This window comes from Meriones unguiculatus, chromosome 5 (assembly GCF_030254825.1).
Source record: "Meriones unguiculatus strain TT.TT164.6M chromosome 5, Bangor_MerUng_6.1, whole genome shotgun sequence".
Taxonomy (NCBI): Eukaryota; Metazoa; Chordata; class Mammalia; order Rodentia; family Muridae; genus Meriones; species Meriones unguiculatus.
Window position 1 is genome coordinate 108,803,463 of NC_083353.1, and position 27,018 is coordinate 108,830,480.

The 27,018-nt window shown below is 38.2% G+C and overlaps 1 protein-coding gene across 5 annotated transcripts in view; it reads right to left on the minus strand.

The window, feature by feature from the left end:
* Nucleotides 1-1,766: 1,766 nt before the first annotated feature.
* Nucleotides 1,767-27,018, minus strand: part of Csgalnact2 (chondroitin sulfate N-acetylgalactosaminyltransferase 2) — a 30,716-nt gene continuing 5,464 nt past the window's right edge. The window contains exons 2-9 of one of the 5 annotated variants that reach the window (XM_060384010.1): nucleotides 25,103-25,227; nucleotides 21,951-22,873; nucleotides 19,434-19,650; nucleotides 17,170-17,271; nucleotides 14,998-15,176; nucleotides 13,787-13,881; nucleotides 7,624-7,705; nucleotides 1,767-3,718 (exon numbers count right to left, since the gene is read on the minus strand). In XM_060384010.1, the coding sequence (XP_060239993.1) occupies nucleotides 3,426-3,718; nucleotides 7,624-7,705; nucleotides 13,787-13,881; nucleotides 14,998-15,176; nucleotides 17,170-17,271; nucleotides 19,434-19,650; nucleotides 21,951-22,611 (1,629 nt within the window). In that variant the 5' untranslated portion in view covers nucleotides 22,612-22,873; nucleotides 25,103-25,227 and the 3' untranslated portion in view covers nucleotides 1,767-3,425. Of the gene's footprint in view, nucleotides 3,719-3,752; nucleotides 4,609-7,623; nucleotides 7,706-12,117; nucleotides 12,358-13,786; nucleotides 13,882-14,997; nucleotides 15,177-17,169; nucleotides 17,272-19,433; nucleotides 19,651-21,950; nucleotides 22,874-25,102; nucleotides 25,228-27,018 lie in introns of those variants that run through there. The other 4 variants (XM_021652719.2, XM_060384011.1, XM_060384013.1 and 1 more) reach the window with 4 other exon arrangements.

The following is a 27,018-nucleotide window of genomic DNA, read 5'->3' on the forward strand; positions in this document are numbered from 1 at the left end:
TACAGGTACTCAAAATTTTACTCTCTCTCTCTCAAGCTTCATCATTAAGATCCACATATTGGTGAGAACATGTGTTTGTCTTTCTGTGTTGGCTCACTCGTTATGTTTTTCAGCTTCATCCACTTACCTGCAATTTTCTCAATTTCATTTTTCTTTATGGCTGAATAAAATTCTGTTGTATACAGGTGCCACATTCCACTGCCATTCATCAATTCACGATCATCTATGTTGTTTCTACGTCTTAGTTATTGTGACTAGAGCAGCTATAAACATGGATGGGCATGTGTTTCTATAGCAGCAAATAGTCTTTTGGGTATATGTTCAGGAGTGGGTATTAAGGTAGATCTATGTCGAGTTTTCTGAGAAATTGCTATGCTGATTCCCACAGCAGTTAATCAAAATGGTCACTTCCCCTAACAACTCATGAAGAGTCCCCTTTTGCCAGCATTTGTTCTTGTTTTCTTAACCTTAGCTATTTGACTGCGATAAAAATATTTTAAAGTATTTTAATTTGGATTTCTCTGACAGCTAAGGATGGGTAACACTTTAAAGAACATTTCTTAGACATCTGTTCCTCCAAGAACTTAGTTCCACAGTCCACTTTAAAAAAATGAGGTTGTTATTAATGGTGTTTATTTTTTGAGTTCCTTGTATATAATAAACATTAATACTCTGTCATATATATATGTATATATGTATATCTATGTATATGTATATATATCTGGAAAAGGATTTTTCCCATTCTGTAGAGTGCCTTGTCAGTCAACTAACAGTTCACTTTGCAGTAGAGGCGTTTGAAATTCATGAGCTCCCACTTGATGTTCTTATTTCTTCTGCTGAACGACCTCTGCATCTCTCGGACAAGGTTGGACTGATCACTTTGAATGGTCTTTTTGAATTAGTTTGCAAGTCTTTTATTGAGAAAATTTACATCTATGTTCATCTGAGAGATTGGCCTACAACTAATTTTTTGGAGCGATGGTGGTAGGATCTTTGTCTGGCTTGGGTATCAAGGTAATATGGCTTTGTGAAAAAAAAATTTGAGGAGATTCTTCCTTTTCTACTTTATAGAACAATCTGAGGAGTATTGTTTTCAGATATGGTACAATTAAGTACTGCCAGGACACAAAGTAAACTCCACCTCGGGCTGTAAGGTGGTCTCCTTTGGAAAGCAAGTTCAATACAGATGCAACTAATGATACAGAAATTTTACTCCTACCTACAGAAATTCTGGCACCCTTACAAGAGTGTACAGTAATGTTCATGATGCCACTGCTTGTAATAGCAAGAGAAAACAGTAAAAATCATAAACAACCAAAAGCTAAGCAACAATGTAATGAAAAAAACCCTGGAAGCACCACAAATAATCAATATCATGATACATTCATGAAAACTGCTTAATAATAAAAATGAATAAGTGGATATTAAAAATGGGTGAACTTTAAGACCATAATACCTTATGAAAGTTAAAAATCATATAATGAAATAAGAACATGATTCAAAACCAGACAAAATTAATCAGTAGAGATATAGAGAGTTGAAAAACTATGAAGAAAAACGTGACAAATTGTCACAAAAATCAGAGTTACTGTGTCAAAAAGAGTGAGGATGTGTGTACTAGAAAGGGCACAACAGGGGCTAGACTGGTCCAGACCCCCACGCTGTGCACTGGGGTTTGCTTCATTCTTCTGCAATGTCACGATTGCGCACTGTGCACCTTTTTGAACTTACACTGCTTTAAATTAGAAAGAAATTAATTTACCACATTTTCATTTAACTTTTGGTAACAAAATACTTTATTGGTACCGCTTAGTGTAAAAAATATAGTAATGCTTTCATTACTTAGCTTCCATCTTCAAATAAAAGCTAGTATTTAAAAAATAGGAGTTAAAGTAAAAATCATTTGATTATCTCAAAACCAAGCTGTAACCATCTTTGTAAACCATTTAGTACCCTAATTTTAAATGCCACGTTCACTGGTCTTCACAATAAATAACTGTGTACAAAGGAGACGCTGGCTTTGCTTATTCTGAAGGAAGCAATTTATACATCTTCAAAAACACCTCAACACTACCCCCACCAGAACCCTCAGCAATTATTATTAAATTGGACTCACTCTAGCACCTAGAAATTTGGCATTTGTAACATTTGAGACAGTATGATTTATTGAAAAAAAAAAAAAGACTTTCTCTGCGTTTTCATGGGTTATATACAAATAGTAGGTCCCTTTTAAAAGTCAAGGGTTAAAAAAATTATGCATGCCTTTTACTTCCTCTCCATTCTGGATCTAGTAAACGGCCCAATGATAAAATATCCACATGTGATAAATATTATAGTACAGTTCTATCGAAACATAATTTCTTACTCACCTTGCCTCATTAATATAATTTACACTTCAATTAAAATAACATTTAATCTGTATGTAATTTTTTAAATACTCCATAATTCATATTTTTATCAGATTACTTTTCCTTCCTTTTTCTCAAATCAAGAGTGATCTTATTATATATAACACATTAAATTTTTTCAATGAAACTCTTTCAACTGAAAGTATAATACAAATGCAAACACAGTTATGGCAAATATTAACATACAAGAAAATAAATATATATGTACCCATGCTAAACAAGACAGTGCAAAACAAAGCCATACAAAACCATGCTGTAATGTTCATGTTTTCTATGTCTCTTTAGGAAGCATCTGGCTTATATAAAAAGATGTTCCCAGTTATTTTCCTGCGTTCCAATTTAATAAAATGTTCAAAACAATCTACTGCAACTTTGACTATGCATCTTGAACATGATTACATAATAATATATTTTATTTATAATCAAACCATAAATTCTAAACTATATATATTGCATCCATTTGCTTAAAAACAGATATTCAGAGGTAAAGCATCAAGAAGTTAAGGGGCTTTGATTTATGCCTTTGTGATGGACTGTAGATTTCAGATATGTCATTTAATTATTCTCTGTAAGAAAAATATTCTACATGTGATCAGAGAAAGCTCTCATTTAAAGGCTGAAGCTGGATGATTGACTTAGCAGTCAGCAGGTGACATCTGTTTGAACATCATGACCAACCAATGTTCTGCCCCCATAGGAATGTGCTGACCAACCCAACATCAGCCTCGCACACACCCAGGACCAATCAGAACACAGGCAGAACCTAATTCAAACTATTTTAGGAACAAATACCAAATTTCATTTTGCCAACCGTTTCATACTACAGCACTCTCACAGTGCAGGCTTTGCATCAAAAAACTTTTTTCTTTTTACATCAAGTTGAACTACAAAAAAAAAAATTCAGAAAGAACATGAAAAATAAGTTTTTCTCTGGAAGAGGCACAGAATCTGGAATTGGAATTAAGGCTGAGTAAACAGTGCTGGTCTGCGGTCCTGACTCTCACGTGCTGATGACCGTCACCCAGCAGCCTCGCTGTTTGTTCTGTATGCCTGTTTGCGAAGATGCATCTCTATCTCCTCCCTGAAGACCATCATTCCCAGGTGGGAGTGAGAGGCCTCGTTCATGGCCTTGGACTGGATGCACATTCGGTACTGCTCAGGAGTCAGCTCATCTGCACAGTGTTTCTCATGCCAGAGGTGGAAAAGACCAGGAACTGGAGTCCGAATCACAATAAGATCACCATGTAAGTATTTTCGGTAAAGATGAACATCTTCTCCACCCCAGCCTTTTACTTCCATGTCGAATCCACCTGCAGGTACAAAACTGACACTGTAAGCGTCTGCCAGCCAGGGCATAAACAAGTATCTTAATAGTAAATGTTCTGCTTTGAATGAGATGGCATGGTACAGAACAAAGACAACAACGCATTGGGTAACTTCATGGCTTGGAAATCCATTAACAGCTGAGATTTAGACTGTGAGAGCTCAACATCAGTTGCTGAGAATATCGCTGCCACAATAAATATTTAAGAACATGAAGTTCTACAGAGAGTCAAAGGAGAAGGAAATACAAATCATGACCCCACCATTAACATATTTTTCTATCCTTCAAGAAACAAGATTTTCTGGGATACAGAAAACTTTCCATAGGGGAAAACACAAGAAATGGACAATCTGGAGATGGATTTTTAAGACTGGGTGCATAGGCGATGTTATACAGGCCAGCTCTCTGGGCCACACTGCCATCATCTACATGAATCCAGCTGTGCCTGTTGGTAAAAGATCACTGCAGCTGGACTTGCTGGCTACTGACCTTCCCTTAGAGGAGGAGCAGGGCCCCTCGCTGCAGTATTCACCTATGTGAATATGCAAGTCTGTCCTAATTGCAGATGGCTTCTGGGAGGGCTGAGAAGTACATAGTGCAGGAAGGACTAGGGAGGGAGCACCATCCCCTTGGTCATGGGAATCTTTATCCATGCTGTGTGCAGACCTTCCCATGTGGCTGTTTTAAGATCACCTATGTTCTTGCCTGTAACCCCCATGGTCCGAAAGCCTTATAAATTCACTGGAGTGAACTGGTAGATCATACCTTGATTTATCCTTGGGATCTTTGGAGGAAGGGGAGACATTATTTACATCTTCCTTAGAGAAGGAATTTTAGCAACATATGGTTTGAAGCCATAGGAATGAACTGGAATTGCTGAAGGGGTTCAGAAGAAAAAGAAGGCCTAGGTTTAAATACTAACACATACCAAGCTTTAGAGGTTAAACACAGGCAGAGAGTAAAGAAGCTGAGACATGAACTCAGGCAAGGAAGAAAACTCTGGAAGTATGCCAAGATAGTAGCCAATTCAAGAAGGCACTCAAGGAAGAAATTGTGTGTTACTCAATTAGGAATTTACAAAAAGGAAAAACAAAAAAGCAAAACACAAACGGAAGAACACTGGGCATGGTAGTACACACCTACAGCACAGCACTCATGAGGTAGAGGTAGGGGATCTTAGGTCTGAGGCCAGTCTGAGTTATAAGAGCCTGTCTCAAAACAACAACAGCAAACAAACAAACAAACAAACAAGAAAAAGCAAACAGGCTGTGCATGGCTGTGCAGCCAGGTCCAGTCCCCAGCACTGAATAATTTAAAGAGAGAGAGCATGCCAGTGGGCACATCAGAATTATAGTCCAATTATAGTCTTATTAGCACATCTCTGATGAGGTAGTAAGAGCAGAGGCTAACTGCAGTGGGTGACAATGAAATGGACATAATTCTTAAATTGGGTTCAAGTTAAAGAACTGACTTTAAAACACAAAGAGAACAAAAAGTATTTGAAGTTTTTCAACAGTTAGAAAATAGTCTTAAAAACAAAAATTATTTAAGATCTAGGCCTCCAAGTTATGTCTACTTTTAAATTATGCTATGTGATTTAATTTCATATTCACACCTAGCATCTCTATAAAGTTTAAACAGTCATATCTGTACTAAATGCTGAATGTGATACAGCTCTGCTTTTTTTCTATACAAACACGAATGTGCTACTCAAATATTAAAGAGTACAGATGCTTAAACTAAATGCAGAGGGAACTCCATAAGGGTGACATTTAAGAAGCTTAGAAATCATCACTCACTCCCAACAGCTAAGAAGCTGAACAAACTGAAAAATCAACCATTTCTCTTACATCCTTCTGAGAAGTAAGGTCACAGGGTGAAACGAGGAGAGACAGGCAGACACACAGAATCACTAGTTCCTACAGAAGAAATGTCTCCAGAAACCAGTACTTGGACAAGAAGACCTACAGTTCCTGAGCTGCTGGACAAGTGTGAGTCAGGGACTCCATGGGTCCAGCCACAAGGGGCTTCACAGCAGGGAATTTTACTTCTAATGGCATGGCCCAAATTTAGTGTGGGTCTTCCCACCTAAATATATTCAATCGAGATAATCTCTCACAGACACACCCAGAGGTTTGTTTCCCTGGTGATTCTAAATCCCTTCAAGTTGATATTTCAGATGAAGCATGGCACCAATAACTCAGCAATTCTACCATAAGAAGAATGAAAAATTTACGTCCACACAAAAGTGTATACACAAATATTCAAATTCAAATGTTCACAGCAGAAATTCTCATAGTAGCCTAAAAACAGAACCCAAATATCTATCCGCTGACAGAAAACATGTTTTATAACCATACGGTGGAACATTATTAGGCTATATAAACAATGAAGTGCCTAATCCATGGCACACAGCTAAACCTTGAAAACATGACCATGATGAGTGAAAGAAATCAGTGATAAAAGGCCACAGGGTGTCCAACTGTAATTATCTTAAGTGCTCAGAAGAGGAAAATCAATAGGAATAGATTAATGAGTTTGGGAGTGAGGAAGATGATGGGAAATGAAGAGTAATTGCTAATGGGCATGAGGTTTAAGGGTGATAACAGTCTAAATTTATTGGTGATAACTATACAACTTAGGTAACTGTATATTTCAAGTTGGTAAATTTCACAGGTGAGCTATAAACATTCATAATATACTACTCAAAATCTTCACAATATTGTTATAGTGTACAAAATCTGTTTTTGAAAGATAGTAAGTGCTCACAATTTAATATGTGAAAAATCATGAAAATGGCATTAGTTTTATCATTACTTCTTGATTTTCCATTATTCAAATATTATAATGATAAATAGACAAGGTAGATAATGACTAATTATAGAAGTGAATTTAATATGGGCTAAGAACATCATGAGATAAATCCTGTGGCTTCTACTACGTTTTTTTTTTTTTTATTAAATTTTTATTTTTTATATTAATCACAGTCTTTGTATCCCAGCAGTAGCCCCCTCCCTTATTCCCTCCTAAACCACCTTCCCTCCCTCATCTCCTTCCATGGCCCTCTCCAAGTCCACAGATAGGGGAGGTCCTCCTCCCCTTTCATCTGACCCTAGCTTATCCGGACTGGCTGTACTGTCCTCCTCTGTGGCCTGGCAAGAGTGCTCCCCCATTGGGGGAGGGGGGCTTCTACTCCGTTATGGAAATGGAGACACTAAATAATCTGGAGCTATAGGATTCTCTTTACCAAACCATCCTTTATTTTTATTTTTATTTTTCCAGACAGGGTTTCTATGTGTGGCCCTGGCTTTTCTGGAACTAGCTCTGTAGACTAGGCTGGCCTCTGCCTCCTGTGTTCTGGGATTAAAGGCATGTACCACCATCACCCGGCTACACCTTACTTTTTGTGAAACTGAGGCGGATTAAGCCAGACCTTTACTGATTCTTTGGGTTTAGTGATTCTCAGTTTCTATCTCCCACTTGAGAGAACCCCCTCCCTTTTGTCTTAATACTGGGATTCTGCATAGTACTTAACAGAAAACTAAAAAGGGCTTCATCTCTAAATGAAAAAGAAAAAGCCTTCAACTAGATGCTCCAAGATTATTTGTGGCTATAACACCTAGTGACACAACAGCGAAGCTCTAGTAACTTGGCAGTTAAGAGCTTTCTTTGGCTTGTTTGTTTTTAAAGAAACAAGTAGAATTAGTTTCTACCTTTATAACCTCATTTTTATAATCTAAGACATTAATTATCAACTTTGCTTTACTTTTCATATTTCAGATATAAATACAATTTAACTCAAAGTAGTCAAATCTAATAACTTTTGGGAAAATGCCATAAAGCCTAGAATAAAGGCATCAAGTTCTATCCTTTGATGTAATGGATACCTACCAACAGCCAGGAAATCTGATTGATATTGACAAGTCATCCCAAAGCCAAAATCTCTCCAAAAACCAGAATCCTTTTTATGAACCTTGTGATAAAGAAGAAAAAATTCAATTTAATCTTTAATAACTAGAAGTTCTAGGCTATAATTAAACAATATTTAATCAATATTAAATAAATAATTAATCAATAATTAACCATTTTACAAAAAATTTTTCCTGTCATTTATGTGGCTGATAAAAGACCATATGTACTTATGCTGTTAAATCCTTACAAAAAAACGAATATCCTAATCTGCATGAGCACAGGGTTTTTATCCCTTGCAATTTAACTGAACCCAAGCCCTGTGCAGAGTTCAAGCTGAGGTTACGAATAATGGAAGAGCACAGTCCTGACCTCACTGGACTTAGGAGGGCAAGAGCTCACTGTATGTACACCACGGTGTACCACGGTCTACACACACCTTATTTGAGGGGGTCAGCACCCATTTCCCGGGCCTCCTCTGTACAGCTTTGTTTTAGTAATTATCTGGTTCCATAGAGATTGCAAGTTTTTAGGAAACTGTCACTGTGGCTTCTCAGCAGGCCATGGGTACTCTGTAGCTGTGAGATAGTTTCACCCCACTCAGTGTAAGCTGTTTGTGAAGGCCCGAGGGTGATTTTGAAGAGGCAAAATGTTAGCGTTAGAGTGATGAAAAATGGCTAAAAGAGTCCTTGTAAAGATGGATGGAACAGCTCTAGTTACCACAAAAGGTCAGGGTGGTCCCAGGAAGTTGTTCCTATGGTCACTCCTATGGGGCAGTTCTTCCCCTGGGAATGGATGGAGGCTGGGGCAGGAAGGATGACAAAGATCTTGGGAGGAGAATGAAAAACTGGATGTTTATCTTTTCCAAATGAAACAGAAAACAAAGTAAACTGGAGGTGAATGCTTCTAGGAGGGACAGTAGTGATCAGCATGATCCCAAAGACAAAGAGTGGTAAGAAGGTAGCATGCAAGGCTCCAAGGCAGTTCAGGAGCCAAGGCCTGGCATCATACATCTAAGGCAGAACATATGTGGCTCGGGACTGCAGTCTACCTCTCCCTGGAGCCTTGGTGACAGTCATCCTTAACTAGGTTGGGATTCTATAAGACAACAATACAAAGAAGAGCAAAGGAAGTGAGTAGCCTGCAAAGTACCTATAGCTACTTATGGTCCACTGAGTCTCTGACTTGGGTAAGGACATAAAGGTGAGGAGAGCTAAACAAGGTACCTCATCCAAACTGCAGAGTACTGAGACAGCATCCTGCAGAAATGAGGCTAGAGTTCAGAATCTGACTGATAAGGGAACCAAGTTAAAGACACTTCACAAAGGCCTGCGGGTAAGAAGATCAGTAGGGATTAGGGATGGTAAGACTCAAGGAGAGGTACTGCAGCCAACATTCCACAAAGCTGTCTTGTAGAAAGCTGCGGAATCAGTATCTAGGGTCTAAGGAACACACAGTCTGTCACAGTTCTTGTACTGTGGAAAGTCATTGACGATAAACAATCAAACAAGCAGGCCATGCTCCAGTAAATTTTATTATGGACACTACAATTTCAACCTCGGATAGTTTTCATGTGTGACAAAATATTAATTTTTTGGGGGGGGGTTGGGGTTTCGAGACAGGGTTTCTCTGTGTGGTCTTGGCTGTCCTGGACTCACTTTGTAGACCAGGCTGGCCTTGAACTCAGAGAGATCCACCTGCCCCACACCTCCATGAGTGCTGGGATTATAAGTGTGTGCCACCACGCCCAGAGAAATATTAATTTTTTAAACCACTAACATTATAAATATAGTCCTCAACTTGTGGGCTATATAAAGTAAGGAAGATACCAGACATGGTGGCGCACACCTTTAGTCCCAGCACTCGGGACACAGAGGCGTCTCTGAGTTTAAGGCGGCCTGGTCTACACAGTGAGTTCCAGAGCCTGATGTGCACAGTGATACCCTGTTGTAGAAAAGAAAAAAATCAGTTCACGTGAAGTAGGGAAGGATAACTTTAACCACAAACCATAGCTGCTGACCTCTGGCCTGAAAGGATATGCAGGGCCATGTTGAGACCACCCTGCGTGCCTGTTCATATGGTTTGTGTTTTATCCCAACAGCAGTAGAGTTTCTCTGAAGAGCTGGGGTGGGGGGAAGCTTAATGCACATTTTTGAAATTGCTTCCTAGAGTAAAGAGAGTAGGTTAGAAAAGGTGAGAAGGGAGGTAGTTATGAAGCAACAATTATAAGGATGTAAAGCACCAGTGTTGACAGAGCATAAGAAGTGGATGGAAGTGAAAAAGACGAGAATGGACCTAAGTCCAAGTAACTGAATGGTGGGAGTGAGAACTGACACCCGTGAAATCAGGCTGTAGTCTTAAATAAGGGGTCAATGATGTGTCACCCCCCAGATGGAACCCGGGGAAGGGCTGACCCAGAGAAGCATAATGTGGAGCTGAGCTCAAGCCACATGAGTAGGAGTCACTTAGATAACAGTGAACATAAGACGGAGGTTTGCAGAGAATACTGACTGTAACCAGAGTGCAGACAGTCCGAAATGCTGCTGTACAAAATAGGAGAAAAGACCAGAAAACAATGAACCATGCAGCTCACTGGAGGCTCTGCTTGGATGGGAACTGACAGATGAAGACAAACCTCCTATTTCTATTTTCCTGAAATGGGCATATTTTCTCCTTCTAAATTATAAAGCTCCCTTAAAGCAGGACTTTCCCAGATTCTGATCATTCCTACAGTATAATCAGCACCCAGATCAATGCCAGGCATATGGCTAGCATTCAATTCATATGCTGAGTGAACAAATTAGTGAATTTATATAAGCATAATTTCACTGACAGATTTCAACATTCCTTTTATTTTGAAAGGGTGCAGAGACTCAGGGTCTCACTATAATAGCTGAGGCTAGTATATAATTTCTTATGGAGCCCAGGCTGGCCTAGAACTTGAGATCCTCTTGTTTTAGCCTATCAAGTGCTTAAATTACAGGCATGCATTACCATGACTGGCTAAAAGTCAATATTCCTATCTCTTTAGTCAAAATACAGCAATATATAAATGTATTATATATTAAATACTGTAAATGTTTTTATTTCCACAGATGAAAAGAGGAGATGAGAGCTGTACCCAAGCTTTACAATACATGGCTTGGGCAGAGGCCAGAGCATTTCTATCTAACTATTCCTTTCGTAGGCCTAGAATGTTGTCAGCCTCTGAGATTTACTGCTAAATAAGCTCACTCTTTCTAGTTCTTTCTGAATTCTGGCTGGCTGGTTCAATTCAGCTGTTCTGGCTCAAAACTCCTCTCCAACTGACTGATTCAAACTGGTTTCTCTTTGCTTCATTGAACTGCTCTGCTTAGAAAAACTGCTTCTGACCTCCACAAACTGCACTGCACCGAACTGTACTGTACTCCCAAACTGTATTGTACTGTCTCCATGAACTTTCTTGCTTTCTCTCTGCCCTGCTCTTAAGTAGCTTCTCTTTTCTGTCCTCAGTTGACAGTCAGGCGTATCCTATCTCTGAATCATTCTGTCAAACCTTTCTCTGATTCGTCACTTTGTCTGTTCCTCAATTTGACATCACTGTTGGGATTAAAGGTGTGTATTAAAGTTGTGTCTGTATTCCAGCCAGAGGGATTAAAGGTGTATACTAAGGGTATATCTGTATTCCAGTTGGCTCATACAGACCTAGCTCTTTGGATATGAGCCCTTGCCAGAGTAGCCATGCTGCTGGACTAAAATTTCTCTACAGCAGAGTATTAAAGAAAGAAAACTACCCATCTTCACATCTCTATCCCACCCTAACTGATTCTACATATACTATGATAATTATTGAAATACAATCCTATATTCTTAAAATTTAGTTTCTAAACCCAGTCATTAATACTTACTGCGTTGCTTTATTGTTACATGAACCAATAGCCTAACCATAACCTACATATCTAGTCCCCAAGTCCCATGTTCACAAAGGTAACAGGCAACATGGAATACTGTTTTGACTATATATAGTAACACATATTCACCATGGTAAATATAGGTAAGCACTGACCTTTCCTATTTCCACGTTTCTTTTCCTCAGTCTCTATATCTGCTCCAACAAGCTATCAGTTCTGTGTCCAAATATATCTAAACATTCTGTGCAATTAACACCTTTTGCCCAGCTACAACCACACCCCCACTTCCATCTGTTGCTAAAGTCCTCCTGGCTGCTCTCTACCATAGTTACAGTTTGTCTTCTCTTAAATGCTAGCATAGGCAGCAGACAATGCAGACTCCGTCTAGGGGTCCCACACATTCAATGTGGCCTGGCCCAGAACTGTGCCCCCACCACCTGAGGAGACTCAGTCCCTGCTTGACTGCTTCCTTCCAGCCATCCCACAGCTGACAACAGCCTCATCTCTGAAATGCCCTTCTGAATGAACACAGCACAGAAAATCACTTACTGAGTTTTTACAGCTTGGTTTGTTTTAATTGTGTTTATTATATGACTTTATTTTTTGTCTTTTTCCACAGTAAAGATCCTTGTGAGCAAGGTAGGGTTATGGGTGCTCATGTTCCCAGTGAATTATAGCACTTGGCATAGAACAGGCCCTCAACACTGAGGGAATCAGTGTAACAGAGGCAGTCTGTGCGGTGCCTTAGAGTAGCCATGGAGCACACTGCCTGGGACCCAATCTGGTCAGTTCACCAGATACAACAGGAGCACAGCTGTGTTCTCACCTGTCAGAAAGGTCATGAAAGCACCTATCACCAAGCTTGCCAGGAGGATTAAATGAGCTAACACCCAGAGCACACAGGACAAATGCAACAGTACCATTCACACAGTAGAGAATATATAAACATTAGCTGTTAATATAATGGCATCTCTCTGGGCACGGTGGTAGTGATGCCCAGTACTTGGAAGACTGAAGCTTAAGTCTGAGGCCAGCTTGGGGTAGACATGAGTTCAGGGCCAGCCCTGGGCTATATAGTAAGACCTTGTCTCAAAAAGAAAGAAAGGGAAGGAGGGAGGAAAGGAAAAAGGAAAAAAAATTCCAATACAACAACAATAACAAGTTATCTGGAACATACCCACATGTCCATTTTCCTCTATACTCACACTTTGGTACTTACTTTATTTACATTTCATGCCTTCCTCTTGATAGATAATACTCACTATAGTAAGTACTAGTAAATGTCTTATTAAGAGTTTTGCTTGTGCTTAATGTTGTCAATTTATAATAGCATAGTGCTATTCCAGGCTTGATTATCTGCTCAGCAGAGATCCCAGGAGTAGGTATTACTGAGAGCAGAGATGAGTATGTTTAAACCTGAACCCAAAAAGCTGGCCTACATTCCCACTAGCCTCATTTGCATGGCTGTAATTTTTTAAAAAAGTAATTTCACAAAGCTCCTTTACTCCTAGTAAAGTTGACTAATTAATTGGTAAATTGTTGTCTACTTTTAACTCATTTTTCCATTATATGTGGTTACTGCTTATTTTTATAGCACTTTAAATACTCAATAGATCAAGTGATTTGTGGTATCAGATTAAGGTAGACGTGAGTGATCATTTTGCCACTTTGGTCCTATTTGTACATATATACCTAAACAACACTGGCCTACACGTAGAGGAAAGGGAACATACAGTACTAACTCTGAGAAGCCTGGCGAATGAATGCAGGAACACTATGTGCCAGCTTTGTAACATCTCTGTGAACCATATTATTTCAAACAATAGGCTTACTTAAGTATAGCTTAGGTAATAACTGTAGCCCTTAGTCATGCAATTTGCCTTTTATGACTTCCTATATCATTTCCTATAGCATACTATTTCCTGATAGTTATTCTTTAATTTCTAGTTAGTGGAGTTTAAACATTGATATTAGTTTTAGTATTACTAAAATAAGTTGGCAGAAATGTGACTGTATAGTCATACATTCAGGAACAGGAGGGTCTTCCTTGAAGTTAAGTGTTTTCTGCTGCCACCGTCACTTATAGAAATGAAAGCCTTTTGCTGGGGGTAAAAATGCAAAAGAACTTATAGAACTGTTTGAAACAGCTAATTTTTTTTTAACTGAAACTTTATTTCTACTTGTACAACAAATATAAAGGAAGCTAGAAAAAAAATCATTGAGCTTTTCATAACCAAAGATAAAAAAAATCTCACCAGCTGCTGCTCCACAGGGGGCGGCACATCCTGGTTGGCATATACAATGGCAGGATTGTAAAGACTGAACACCACAGGATAAAACACCTTTTTACCTGTAAATAAAAATATATGCTTATCTCCCACTCAAACGAAGGACTAGTTTTTATTACTACACACACACACACACACACACACACACACACACACACACACACAGACTTTATCTTTTTATCATTGTGACAATTTTTTATCAATATTCAAGTTACAGAATGCCATTGTTCATTTGATAACACATTACAGGTCAAACAGAAACTAGAGGAACCCAAAGGTGTTTCCTTGGTTACTAAGTAGGTGTGCCATTTCATCACTCTTTGTTTTCATCCAGGCAGCAGTAACAGATATAAATTAGCCACTGACAAGAAACTCAGACATTTCTGTTATTCTTCTTCAAACAGTCATTAAAAACAGTAAGTACACAGAAAATTGTGTAATGCATAGATATATAAAAAATAATAAGACAAAACTGCAGACAGATTTAAATCAAGATCTGGGAAAGTTGAGAGGAAGACTTTGTCATTCAAACTCATGGCACTCAAGGACCTTACCAGCTAATTAGGTCATTTCCCCTCAGTAGAGGAACCCTTGCTGTGTAATGGTCAAGTAATGGCAGCCTCTTCTTTTTTTTTTTTTTTTCACATTTATAAATTTACAAATTTGTTTTGTAGCTACAATGTAAAGCAATGTACCATAAATCACTTTAAATGCATAATCTGGAGACCAAATACCACATGCCTGTATGCATGAGTTCGTGTGTGCAGACACACTATCCTCCTGAGACTAAGAACTTCTAAGTCTCCTCTCTACAGCATCTGTGTAACTCTTCTGATCTGAGCTGCATCAATTCCCAGACCTGCCTTCTTTTGTATATCCTTCCTCCACACACACTTTACGGTTTTACATAAGATAGGTAAGCATTCCACCACTGAGATCACCCTAACCTCTGCATTTCTTTACCCTTCTTCAGAAAGCACTACTGGAATTTGACTCCAAGAAAACAAAGGATTTAAAATCAGAGGGTCTAAGTTTCAATTTACTACTCATTGTTTCAATTAACTTATGCCTAATATAACTTAAAAACAGGCTGAGGTTTAATAAAAACTTGTTTTTCCTCAAATTAATGTGACTCAATATTGGACCACGATCAGCTCGTGTAACAGTGCTTTACTCACCTGGCTCAGCATTTAACCGGCAGCTGTTAAGGAATTCAGCTGAGAAATATATATCAACATCACAGAAAAACATCAAGACCTCTCCCTTGTCCCAGGCACGGGCACCCACATTTAGTCCTCGTCCACGATTAAATTCTTCATTTAGTGAGACCAAGGTGTAATTGTGAAAATTAGACTCACTGTGAGGAAAGCAAATACAAGAGCTGGTGAGTCCCATTTGAAGTCTGACAATGTCCTTTCTACAACAGAACTTACAACATATATTTTATATTCAGATAACTTATTATGTTGGTTATATATTCACACAGGGAAAGGAAATACTCAACTCCATGTGTTTGTGTTAGGATATATTTTAAAATGCCAACATTCAACAGATCTAAATACGAAGAGATTTATTTGGGGGAGGGAAAGGGGAGAGGAGTTAGAGGAAAGAAGAAAGAGGAGCATGGTGGAGGAGGGAGACAAAAAAGTCAGAGAGGAGGGAAGGGGAAAGAAACAGAAGGGAGGAGGAGTGGGAGGGTTATAGCTGACACACCTGGCCCAGGTGATGACATAGGAAGCAGGTGGTGATGCAGGTGGTAACACAGGACTTTATCAGGACCCTAAAGGCCCCTGAGGGCAGGCCAGTTGAATTGCTGGCACAACACTCCTGGTGAGTGTTCATCAGGAGCACTCACCAAATGCCCACATTTGAAGCAACATGCTAATGGCCTGAATTTAAAAAGCGGCACTGCTGTTTGAGATCTTAAAAAAGCACATTGGAAGAAACCTAGATACATGAAAAAATAGCCACACTTTCTCGTACTAGTAATGCATTCTATGCAAATGATATACAAAGTGCTCTTCTAGCCTCTTTCAGGGCCTCACACCGATGTTCCTCTGTCACAGGGCTCCTCCCTGATACCACATGGGAAGTAGGCTCTCTAATCTCTATCCACTCTTCTTCAGCTGTCTTCCTTAGTATCGTGGGACATGTGTATTTGGGCATCTCTCCACTCCATCAACATAGATTTTGTGTTCATCACTATGACTGACACATTGGCCCTCACAGAGTAGTAGTTCAGTAAATATTTGCTGAATAAATGAACAAACAGTGGTTCTGGGAAGAAACTGCCTGTGCCTATAGAAGCTGAATTTCAGATGGGGAACTTTAATTACAAAGTCTTTTAACAGAATCCCAAAGCCAGTGGCAAGTAGAAAATTCATTTCAAATAATTCTCAGAAGCAAAGAGGTAAGTAAGAAAGTATTGCCACACTATCCAGATACTCCAGACTTTGGCCTTTTAACAGCAGAGCCCACAACATTATTAAGGAATTACTAGTTCATTTATTCAAATATTTTAACATTTTCTATGTGCCAGGTACTGGATTGGCTATTTAGTTACAGAACTACTTTTCTCTTAAGTTTGGCTGTAGAAGAACAGAAACAAATAGTGTCTATTGGGAACTGCAAAACTGGGTGGCAAGTTGTAAAGATAAAGAAAATACAAGCATCATTTTCAGGAGAGACCGGAAGCATGGTATACAGGAGGAAAGAAAGGTGAGCGAAGTTCAGATGGTATCAAAGCAGATGTGAGATTCAGGAAAGTGAACAGAACCTGCAAGAATACAGGAAGTGGGCAAATCGATGGCTCACAGAATGCCTGATCACCCAGGCTGTCTGCTAAGCGATTAAGGGAAGGGTCCACATATACATGCTCAGACAACTTTGTGTGCATGTGATGTGTGTGTATGTGTGATGTGTATGCATGTATATGTAAGTGCACACTGTGTGCGTAGGTACACCCGTGCATGTAAATGCCAGAGAACGATCCTGGGTGTTACTCTTTCCTTCTATACGGAGACAGGGTCTCTGTGTTGTCACTGAACACTTCAGCTGTTCTGTGAACTTCCGGAGAGTTTTCCTGTCTCTGCCTCCCATCTTGCCATAAGAACACTGGGATTACACACACATGCCACCATGCCCGGCTTTCCATGGGCTCTGAGGACTCAAGCTCACTCTTCAGCACTATGCAGAGCACTTTATCAACTGGGTTCTCTCCCCAGCCCCTCCGCCAGATCTTAAGACAGCAGTTATTTAAAATTACTAACACTAACTATCCGAAAGTCTCACTTTTCTTATACACGTTAACACTTAGCATTAAGGACTTCAGTGTGTTTTGGCTCACCAACCTTGCGACAGATTCTAGGATAGACTTGACTTTAGATAGTCCTTCCTTCCCAAAATACACAACTGTGAGATGAATCCTCTTGTCTTGATGAATACAAACATCTCTAGAAGAATTGAAAAATAAAGTTTGTTAAGGAAAACATACAAGGCATCACTCACTCAGAAGTCAATCACATGAAGTTTTGGCAAGAAAATGAGTAAAACTCTATCAATACAATGAAATCATGTGCAATATAAGCAAAATATTAAAGAGATGATACCATTCAATTGTGGGAGGTATTACAGCAAAGGCACAAAGTCTGTATGTCAGTGAAAACAAGCCCCCTAAGAGCCATGCTACTTTACTGCCATGTTTCAAAACATTTTTGAAATAATTGCAGTAGGACTGCTTTTAGTAGCAAATTAAAAACTATTCAAAGAAGTAAGTCTAATCAGTTCAGAACTAACGAACTAAATGAATAAATAAATGTCTCAGATCAAGAGACTGTTCTCAAATGGAACAACTCAAAAAATTTGTCAGTGCTGCTGATACAGTGGTGATTACCTGTCATCAAGAAGTAGATACCATGATGCATGCTACTTACTAAAGAGGAAAATGTAGCCTTTTAGAGTAAAGCCAAGAAAGGCAATTTTAAAAAGCTGTAGGAAATCATATCTCATGGGAGCTATTTCAAACAGACAAAATTCATTTGGAATTATGACTTCTGGATATTCTACCACAGAAGAGAGTTAACTAACTTTAAAATACGAAAGAAAAGATTAGGCTCATAAACAACTAAAACTAGTATACCAAAACAATTAAAACATGGCAATTGTTAAATTGAAACAAAGAGCAGCATTTTCCTTAAATGGTTCTTCTAACACATGTTAACACTTAGCATTTTAAAATATAACTTTATGCCATAAAGAAAGACATAAGTATTCTGCTTCCCAAAATGGGATGTTTTACTTTTAGTTGAATGTTTGCATTTTAAAGTTTATTTCAATCTTGAAATTCAAGTTGCTCTCAAGAAATTTTATTGGAAGAGGGCAATATTCTGGATTTTTGTTGAGGCAGTGGTTTGTGAGTGTACACATTTGTCAAAAGTCATTAAAAAGACTAACCTTAAATATCCTTTACATTATCTTTATAGACTATATGGATTTTTTACTGTACATAAACTAGGCTTCAGAGGCTGACTCTGACAGGGACTTTCTTGCCTGCTTTTCAAACACTTTCCTCTGGCGAGGTGGATGTGCTCAGTCCTGATGTGACTTTAGAGCTGGGGTGGGGAGGTGCTCCCCTTCTCTGTGGAGTAGGAGAGGGGGGATAAGGGAAACAGGAAGGGAGGGAGGGTGAGACTGGGAGGAGAGGAGGGAAGGGGATATGACAGGGATGTAAAATAAATTTAAAAAGAAAAGAAAAGAAAAAGGCAGCCAGGCTCAGTGGCACATGCCTGTAATCCCAGCACTAGGAAGGCAGAGGCAGGTGAATCTCTCTGAGTCTGAGGCCAGCCTGGTCTAGAGAGTGAGTTCCAGGATAGCCAGGGTTGCACAGGGAAACTCTGCTGGAAATAACAAAGCAAAACTAAAAGAGTCAGCTTTTAGAAATTCAACTTATTGGAGTTGGAGTAATGCTCAGTGGTTAAGATTGCCGCTTGCTTTAGCATAGGGCCTAGATTTGGTTCCCAGTGCCTACGTGGAGGCTCACAACCACTTATAACTCCAGTTCTTGGGGACCTAGTACCTTCTCTGGCCTCAATGGGCACTGTACACATGTGGTGTACATATATATGAAGGTATACACACACACACGAATCTTTTTTAAAAGTTCAGCCTATTTTAAATTACAGTCATCAAATTGAGTTTCCAAGTAGTTGCCACCCTCAATTTTATATCATAGCTCAAACTGTTAAGAAACATAAGACAGCTGGGCACAGTGGTGCATGCTTGTAATCCAAGCACTCCGGGAGGCAGAGGCAGGTGGATTTAAGTGAGTTTAAGGCCAGCCTGGTCTACAAAGTGAGTCGAGGACAGCCAGGGCTATACAGAAAAACCCTGTCTTGAAAAACCAAAAAAAAAAAAAAAAAAGAGAGAAACGTAATATGCTTTAAGAAAAAGAAAAATCTAAAACATATCCCTTAAAGCCTATAAAACTATTCTATAATTTTAAGCCTTCATACTTGGTGAAGATAAATTAAGTAAATTTGCACAAAATATACTTAAAGAACTCAAGTATACTTAAGGTACTTAAAGAACTCAGCCAATTCTGCAAGTTCTGAGTTACCTGAAGTTCTGCATAAACTGTGAAAACGCTTCAGTCCTCTCAGCAAGTGGCACAATGATATTAATAACTGATCTCGTAATGTCAATCACCTCATTCTTCACTTTCATGAGTGGTCCAAAAGGGCGGAAGAGAGTCACATGTCTATATTCCATAAGGTCTGCTTTCTTAAAAAAGAGTTCATACTGTGTGCCTTTATCTCTCTCAGTACGATAATAGCCTAAAGGAAAGAATGTGAAACAAAAACAAGTTCATGTCAAAATCTAAATTCAAGAGGAATACAGACTTTACTGAGGCAATGATCAAAAGTACGAAACCAGACAATTGGGATTTTATCTGTTTGTGAAAATACCTACTCCTACATACAGCCAGAAAATGCTACTTTTCAGAAGAAAAGGTTTATAAAAGAAGCTTACTGCTCTGCAACATTATTCAATCTACAAAAATAACATCCAATAGTAATGACTCCTTTTTACATATAACTTTTCCATCTTAATACCAGACCCTATTGCCACAGTGCCAAAAAAAAAAAATAACTTCAGTAATATTAAATTCTGAGCCCAAGAGTTGAAACTTTTATTACTTAGTTCAACTCAATAAAAATGAATCAAGTACCTTCATGTTAGTAATTGATGAAACATAAACCATGTGGTCTCAGTTATGAGGAAGGGCCAGTCTACTGAGGAAGACAGAAAAATAACAGTAGCAATATAATGTGTAATATGTGTATGTATATATACACATGAGTATACCTACCTATCTATCCATTGAAAAGTCAGACAAAGAAATATTAGCATAGATTTCAATTTGAGATGTGTTTAGGAAAAGAGTGTAAAGACTGACTGGACAATATGACTTTTAAGTATAACACTCAGGAGAGAAAAGGACAGACTTACCCCAACCCTCCTGAGGCTTACAGTCTAGAAAGAACAATCAACCAGAAGATGGGCAACACCATATAATGCAACAAGTTCTATGACAAAGGAGGCTTTATAGAGGTGACAAGGGCACACAGAAAGCACTGCTATTTTAGGCTTGAGGTTAGAGGCCACTTCCTGGAAGGAATGACATTTACACTAAGGCCTGGAAGAGGAAGAGAAGTTGCTCAGTGGTTGCTAGTAATTTAGGAGAGAAGACAGTCGTAGCACGGTGGAGGAAAAGTAAAAGACAGAATCTATTTCAGGCAGAGAAAAATCCTGAAAGCGACAGGCGCTAGGGGGAATTATACGCAGAACTGCAAAGCACACAACTGTCATAGTTTACCTGCTTTTAAGGCAGAGTGGGTATGAGGACTTGGCACATGCTATTTAACAATCCTATTCCCTCTGCAGCTTTCAATTTTGCTGCAAAATACAAAAACTAAGCTTTCCAGGAAGTTGGAAGAATTTTGAGAGAAACAACTAATAAAAGTTAAAATGACTTAAAAGCAGAAAAAGAGGCCATTAGGAAGAAGGCTAAAATGCCCCAGCAAAACACAATGATAGCCTTCAGAAGCCATACCAGTGACACTCATGACGATTTGGAGTCAAACAAAATGCTGTATGTGGTAGGCTGTTTATAGAATAAATCAAAAAGAACTTAAAAAAATACATTTACATCCAGAATGGGTTTGTTTTCAGTTTAATGTCTAGCAGTGGACATTAATATGAAAACAGGTAAGAATATACAATTATTTCTTTTTAGAACAATCAACAAATAATCTAAAATTTACATGACCTTTAAGGTATACAGCATATTACAAAACATAATGTCCTAGGGCTGGAGAGGTAGCTCGGTGGCTAAGAGTAATGGCTGCTCTTCCAGAGGACCTGAGTATTATTCCTAGCACCCAAATGGCAGGAATGGGACATATTTCCCTGGTCTCTGCAAACACTGCACACATGAGGTATACTATACATGCAGACAAAACACCCCTACACATAAAAATAAAGACACTATCCATTTTGCAATTTGCATTACAAAAATGTGCTATTTTATTGTTTCCAAATGCAAAACTATGTGTTTCCTTTGATGCAGTGACCCTCTGCTTCTCTCAAAATGCAAAATACCACTAACCTACCACATCAGATTTTTTTCTTTCCTTATCAAATGGTTTTCAAGTTTTGAACCTTAGTTCATACATTTTTAAAAAACATAAGAGGAACATCAACACCAGATAAGAGAAGAATGCAAATCACATGGCCCACAAGAGCCCTTCATCTTGGTATTCTTGTACTGAGGCCTAGATTTAGTTTGTTTTCCTAATTCTTGTTTTTATGATGATCTCATTTTAACATTTTTCAAAAGTCATTTCAAATTTTTGGTGAAATTAAACGAATAAAAATGCAAATGCTTTAATATTGTGGTAGTAAGGACATACTAGCATATGCTACTAGCATTCTGTCATACTAGCATAAGAAGTTAGCAAGAGATTAAAAGTTGTTTGTGTGTGTGTGTGTGTGTGTGTGCACATGCCACAGCATGTGGATGGAGGTTAGATGACAATTTGCATGGATCTTACCAACACATTTTTCATATTACCTTCTATGAAGTCATTTTCATTATATATCAGTTTCTCTCCAAGGGGGCCCTCCTCATCTTCCTGTTCATCATCTTCATCAGGATTATTAATGACCTCCAAGCCAGCTTCAATAACTTCTACCAATTCATCTCGTTTGTCCTTTCTAACTGGCTTTTCTTCAGGATGGCGAGTGAGCCCCATTTCCAACTGAAATACCTTCATTAAAGTGAAACTTTCAAAGGGAACGACTCCATACTCACTGGGGAGTTTGGCGCCTATGCTAACTTCAGCTCTGTCGATCTGGGAATGCAGAAATTCTAAGAGATCACTAGGTGTTTGCTCTCTGTTGCTTTGGTAGCCTATGCCATTAGCCCCTATATTCTTTTTCTCTTGCAAAGATCTCATCTTCTCACTCATTTCTTGTAATTCTTGCTTTAGCTGGGCAATCTGGCGTTTCAGACTGGTTGCCCTGGTTTGGTAATGTTCTTCTTGCTCCTGCAGGAGGGCCTGGTAATACTCTTTACCATAATTTTCTCTAACAACACCAGGAAGAGACGCATTTCCATCAGTCTGGGGAGCACATTCCAGGAGGTACATAAACAATACTAAACTGAAGAGCAAAGCAAGGCCCAACAGCAGCCACTGGGTCCGGCTGTGAAGAACTGGTCCTCTTCTAGACATGCTTACTATTGTGTGTTTGCCTGACAAGACAAGCCTTTTGCTTGTTCATAACTTTACAAAAAAATACCAAAAGTTAAAAACAAAATTAAGATTTCCATAAAAGGTACCCAAATGAACTCTGCTGTAGTTTAAAACGATCCTCTCTTCAGTAGCCATGACTACTTGCAGAAGTGAGAAATTAAGTACATTTCCTGTATTGTTACCATGATATCCACACTAAGCAATCTGATCTATAAAATCCATTATATGGGTGGTGACTTTTCTGAAAGAAACAGATCAGAGTCAATCAGAATTTTGTTTCTTTAAGTATATCAAATCGTTGGCAGCTTCAATAAACTTGACTATGTTACTACTATATATAGAGTTCCATGGAGAAGCTAATAGAGATTAGAGTAATTGGTAAGCACTGGGAGAAAATATTCACAAAAATAACATACAAAACACTAAAATACTGTGTATAAAGCTTTAAACCAGTTTTTTAATATACCTCTTACCTCCTGAATCAAAGAAACATCAAAATTATGTACAGTAAAATTATGTTCAACTATTTATGTAGATTCTAAGAACTTATTTTAGAATTATGTGCTTATAACACACCACTTCCTAATCTAGGGAGCCTAAAATATCAGAGGGGTGGGGTAAAATTTCAAAAGGTCACGGACATCTGGAAAACACATTAAAAACATTCAACATCTTCTGGTAGATTACTTGAGCATTAGATCACTTTCCACTGTGTGACACAGCACGATTCCTTACAATTCTGGAAGATTTGGAGTCAATATAGAGAAAAAAAAAAAAAAAAACACAAATGATTTAGTTGTTTGTCTGCCTAGAGAAACATGGTAAACTTACAAAGCTACATGCTACCCTTCATGCCCCAATCAGTCTTGTGAGCTAATTCTGAACTAAAGATTATTAACTCTAGAAATAGAAGAGATTAAACTTAGAGGAGGCAAGAAGTCCTTTGCTGCAAATAGAACTCCATTCCACACCAAGTGCTTCTGAGCAGCTAATGTGAGGACAGGAGACATCTCACAGGAATGCTTTCTCTAGTGCAGCACAACCCTGGAAGCTGATCAGTAGGGACTTGAGTCCGAGTTTCATGTTTGCTTAGTCACTAGGAAAATCTGGGTGTCTTCTACAGAAAATTCTGCATATATATTTGTTTTGTGGCACATTTGCATTAAAATGTAGGCCATTTGTTACCTTAGTAAACCCAACAAAAACCAAGTATCCTAAAAATTTTAATTCACTAAGTGTCTTTTACTGAGAAAATTGAAAATCTTACTTAAATTCCAGGAGGTTGGAGAAAAATATGGGAAATTTCAAGTTTTAACAAATTAATTAAAAGACAATGCAATGCTAATACTTGTTCTAAGGATTTACCATTCCTCAAAAACAGAATATTTAACAAAAGAACCACTTGAATGGCATTACCAAAAAAGTAAAAGATATTTCTTAGCTACTTAAGTTATAACTAGCCTACTTATTAGTGAAAAAAGGCTACATTTGAAAAAGTAGAAACATAATCTTTCATAAACTGTTAGTAAGGCAGGTACCGTGGCACACTCCTTTAATTCTAGCACTCAGGAGGCAGGTGGATCCCTGTGAGTTCAAACCCTGTGTAGCCTACATAGAGAGTTCTGGAATATCCAGGGCTACACAGTGAGATCTGCCTTGAAAAAATAACATGAGCAACAAAAACTGTTACATATTGACATACCTAACTATGCAATATACTCAAATGGTTTTGAGGTATAAATTTATCAAAAAGCAACATCTAACTAAGTCCCTCATCCTTTTATTAACAGATCACCTCATAGTCTTTTACTTTATGTAGACAATATATTTTATACAGTGACCTATAATTCATTATGGTTACTTTACTTTTCAATGAAAGAGAAATACTATGTGTTACAATAGGTTTTACATTGTGCTTAAATGTGTGCATGAGACTCGCATGTAGAATATAGTAATAATTGGTTTGTGATTTTAAAAAACCCTAAAAGACACTGGTTGAAAACTTACCTTTCACATATTTCATACAATCCTTTCAGGATAATGCTAGTATTAGCCTCATTTTACAGAAGAAAATTTGTTCAGAAATGAACAGATTTAAATAAGGTAATATAACCACTAAAAGTGTTAAAACTAAGGTGCTCTATCTCTCTTTAACAAAAATACAGATTTTATAATAAGTATGTGATTTAATGTTACAGTTAACTGTTTTCCATTGAAGTGAAAAAAGGTTGCTGTAATTAACTTACAGTGTACTTGTATAGCTGTATGGTAGTTGCTAAATCTTTACTTGCCTAGTTCCTAAAAGGAACTCTTTGGTCACATACTACAAGACTAAATTGTAGCAGTTCTAAGGTAATAAGAGTCTCAGAGGGGCTAGAGCTACAGTTCAGTGGTGGAGTATCCGCAAGCATGCCTGACATCCTAGGTTCAACACATATGCACACACGTGTGCATGCACACACATACCCACCCCTTTCTGCTGTTACATCTCGATTCCATCTTCTGTGCACTGTGCATGTATTATACATATGATGTTCACTCGTAGCTCAAAGTTAATTCAACCAACCTTCTAAATACAGTGAAGTGTCTAAAGAGCTAAAGGAATATTGTGACGACAGGAAAATGAGATATTAAAGGTACGTAAGACAAAAATATAATATTTTTAGAGTTGGTTCAATTTTTAAGAGTAATCAATTTCAACTCAAAAAGAGACTACGAGACTTCATCCCAAGATGGAATAATAGGGAACAGATTTACTTTTGTTGGAAACCACCAAAATCATAAAGACTACCCCCTACAAACACTGCAAAATATGAAAAAACAGTTTTCCAGATGTTGAATAGTTAATGAAGAATAGTGATTCCTGGAGAAATGAGAAACAAGTGATTAACCATCTTATTCAAACTGTTTCTGATACTAAATATGTATGTATGTATGTATGTATGTATGTATGTATAATTCAGGAAGGCAAGCCTAAGCAGAGTCCAGCAGATTTCTTGAGTTGACAGGATGGATCCAATAGTTTCAAAAGACCAAGGCAGTAAGGGTTCAAAGGATACAACTCCAGAGACCTAAAGAGGATATCCTTTGGGTATCCAGCAGAGTGCTTGTCATTAGTGTAGACTTATGAAGAAATAAGCTAAGGAAATGACTATAAAAACCTAGAGGACACAAACCCAGCATTTATATAGGACCAGGAATAGTATATGCTCCTGGCAGACAGACTGGAAAACTTTAACTTCATGGGGCATTGGGTATTCAAAAAAATCTTGCCTCAGTAGTGGGAAATACTTAACTATAAACATTCATATAAATCTCGCCAACAATTTATTAAAAACAAACCCTGAAAGATTTTAAATTGTTTCCATACAATACTATAACTTTTAAGAATTTTATAGGTTATGAAATATTTAACATCCAACAAAATAGAATTCACAATATCTGACACGTAAATAAAAATTATTCTATGTGTGGTGGTGCACACTTGCAAGCCTAACACTTGAGCTGTAGAGACAGGAGAGCAGAAGAAGTTCAAGGCCAACCTCAGCTACATAGGAAGTTTCAGGCCAGCCTCAGCTATCTGAGACCTGTCTCTAAAAAAGGAAAAAAAACAAAATAAAACAAAAATTACCAGCAATACTGAAAAATATCAAAATATCACTGATTAAACTGATCTAGTGCTGCTGACAGAGATGAAAATTTCAAAGTCTGAGTTAAAAAAAGCACATTGCCAGCAACTTTTCTGATCATGTGCCAAATACTGTAAGGAAACAAGTTACAGGAAAAAAAGTTTACTTTGGCTCACAGTTTCAGTCCGTCTTGGTGGTGGGAGATATGGCACCATTTGTGGTTGTATAGTCCTGACAGGGGGTGTGTGAGGGAGGGGGAGGGATGTGGGGGATGGACAGACACTGGATGTGGACAGGATGGGACTCTGCCCAGGGGATGGGGTGGGATTTTATACTCAAACCACAACATAGCAGCTTAGGTATTTTAGAAGAAAAATTTTAGTGAATTAAAAATAAAGCAGTAGAAATAGGAGGAAAAAAGAAGAAAAATATGAACAGAATCAATAAACTATGTGATAACCTAAGCAGCTAAATAGACCTGTGGACTCTAGTCCACAGCAGGGGAATAAACTAAAAGACATATAAAGAAGGCTGAAAAATATCCTAAGTTTATGAAAACAACAAAAAGCTCTAAGTAGGTCAATCAATCCCAAATATATGAGCAATAAAGAAAACAAGAGATCTCATGACAAACCAGTTCAAACTAGTTTTAGACAACCTAAAAAGTGGCTGTACAAAAAAAAAAGTATCAGAAATAAGGAACAATAGTGACAGTCTTTGTGGGTGCTGGAGAGAAGGGTCAGGGGCTGAGACACTG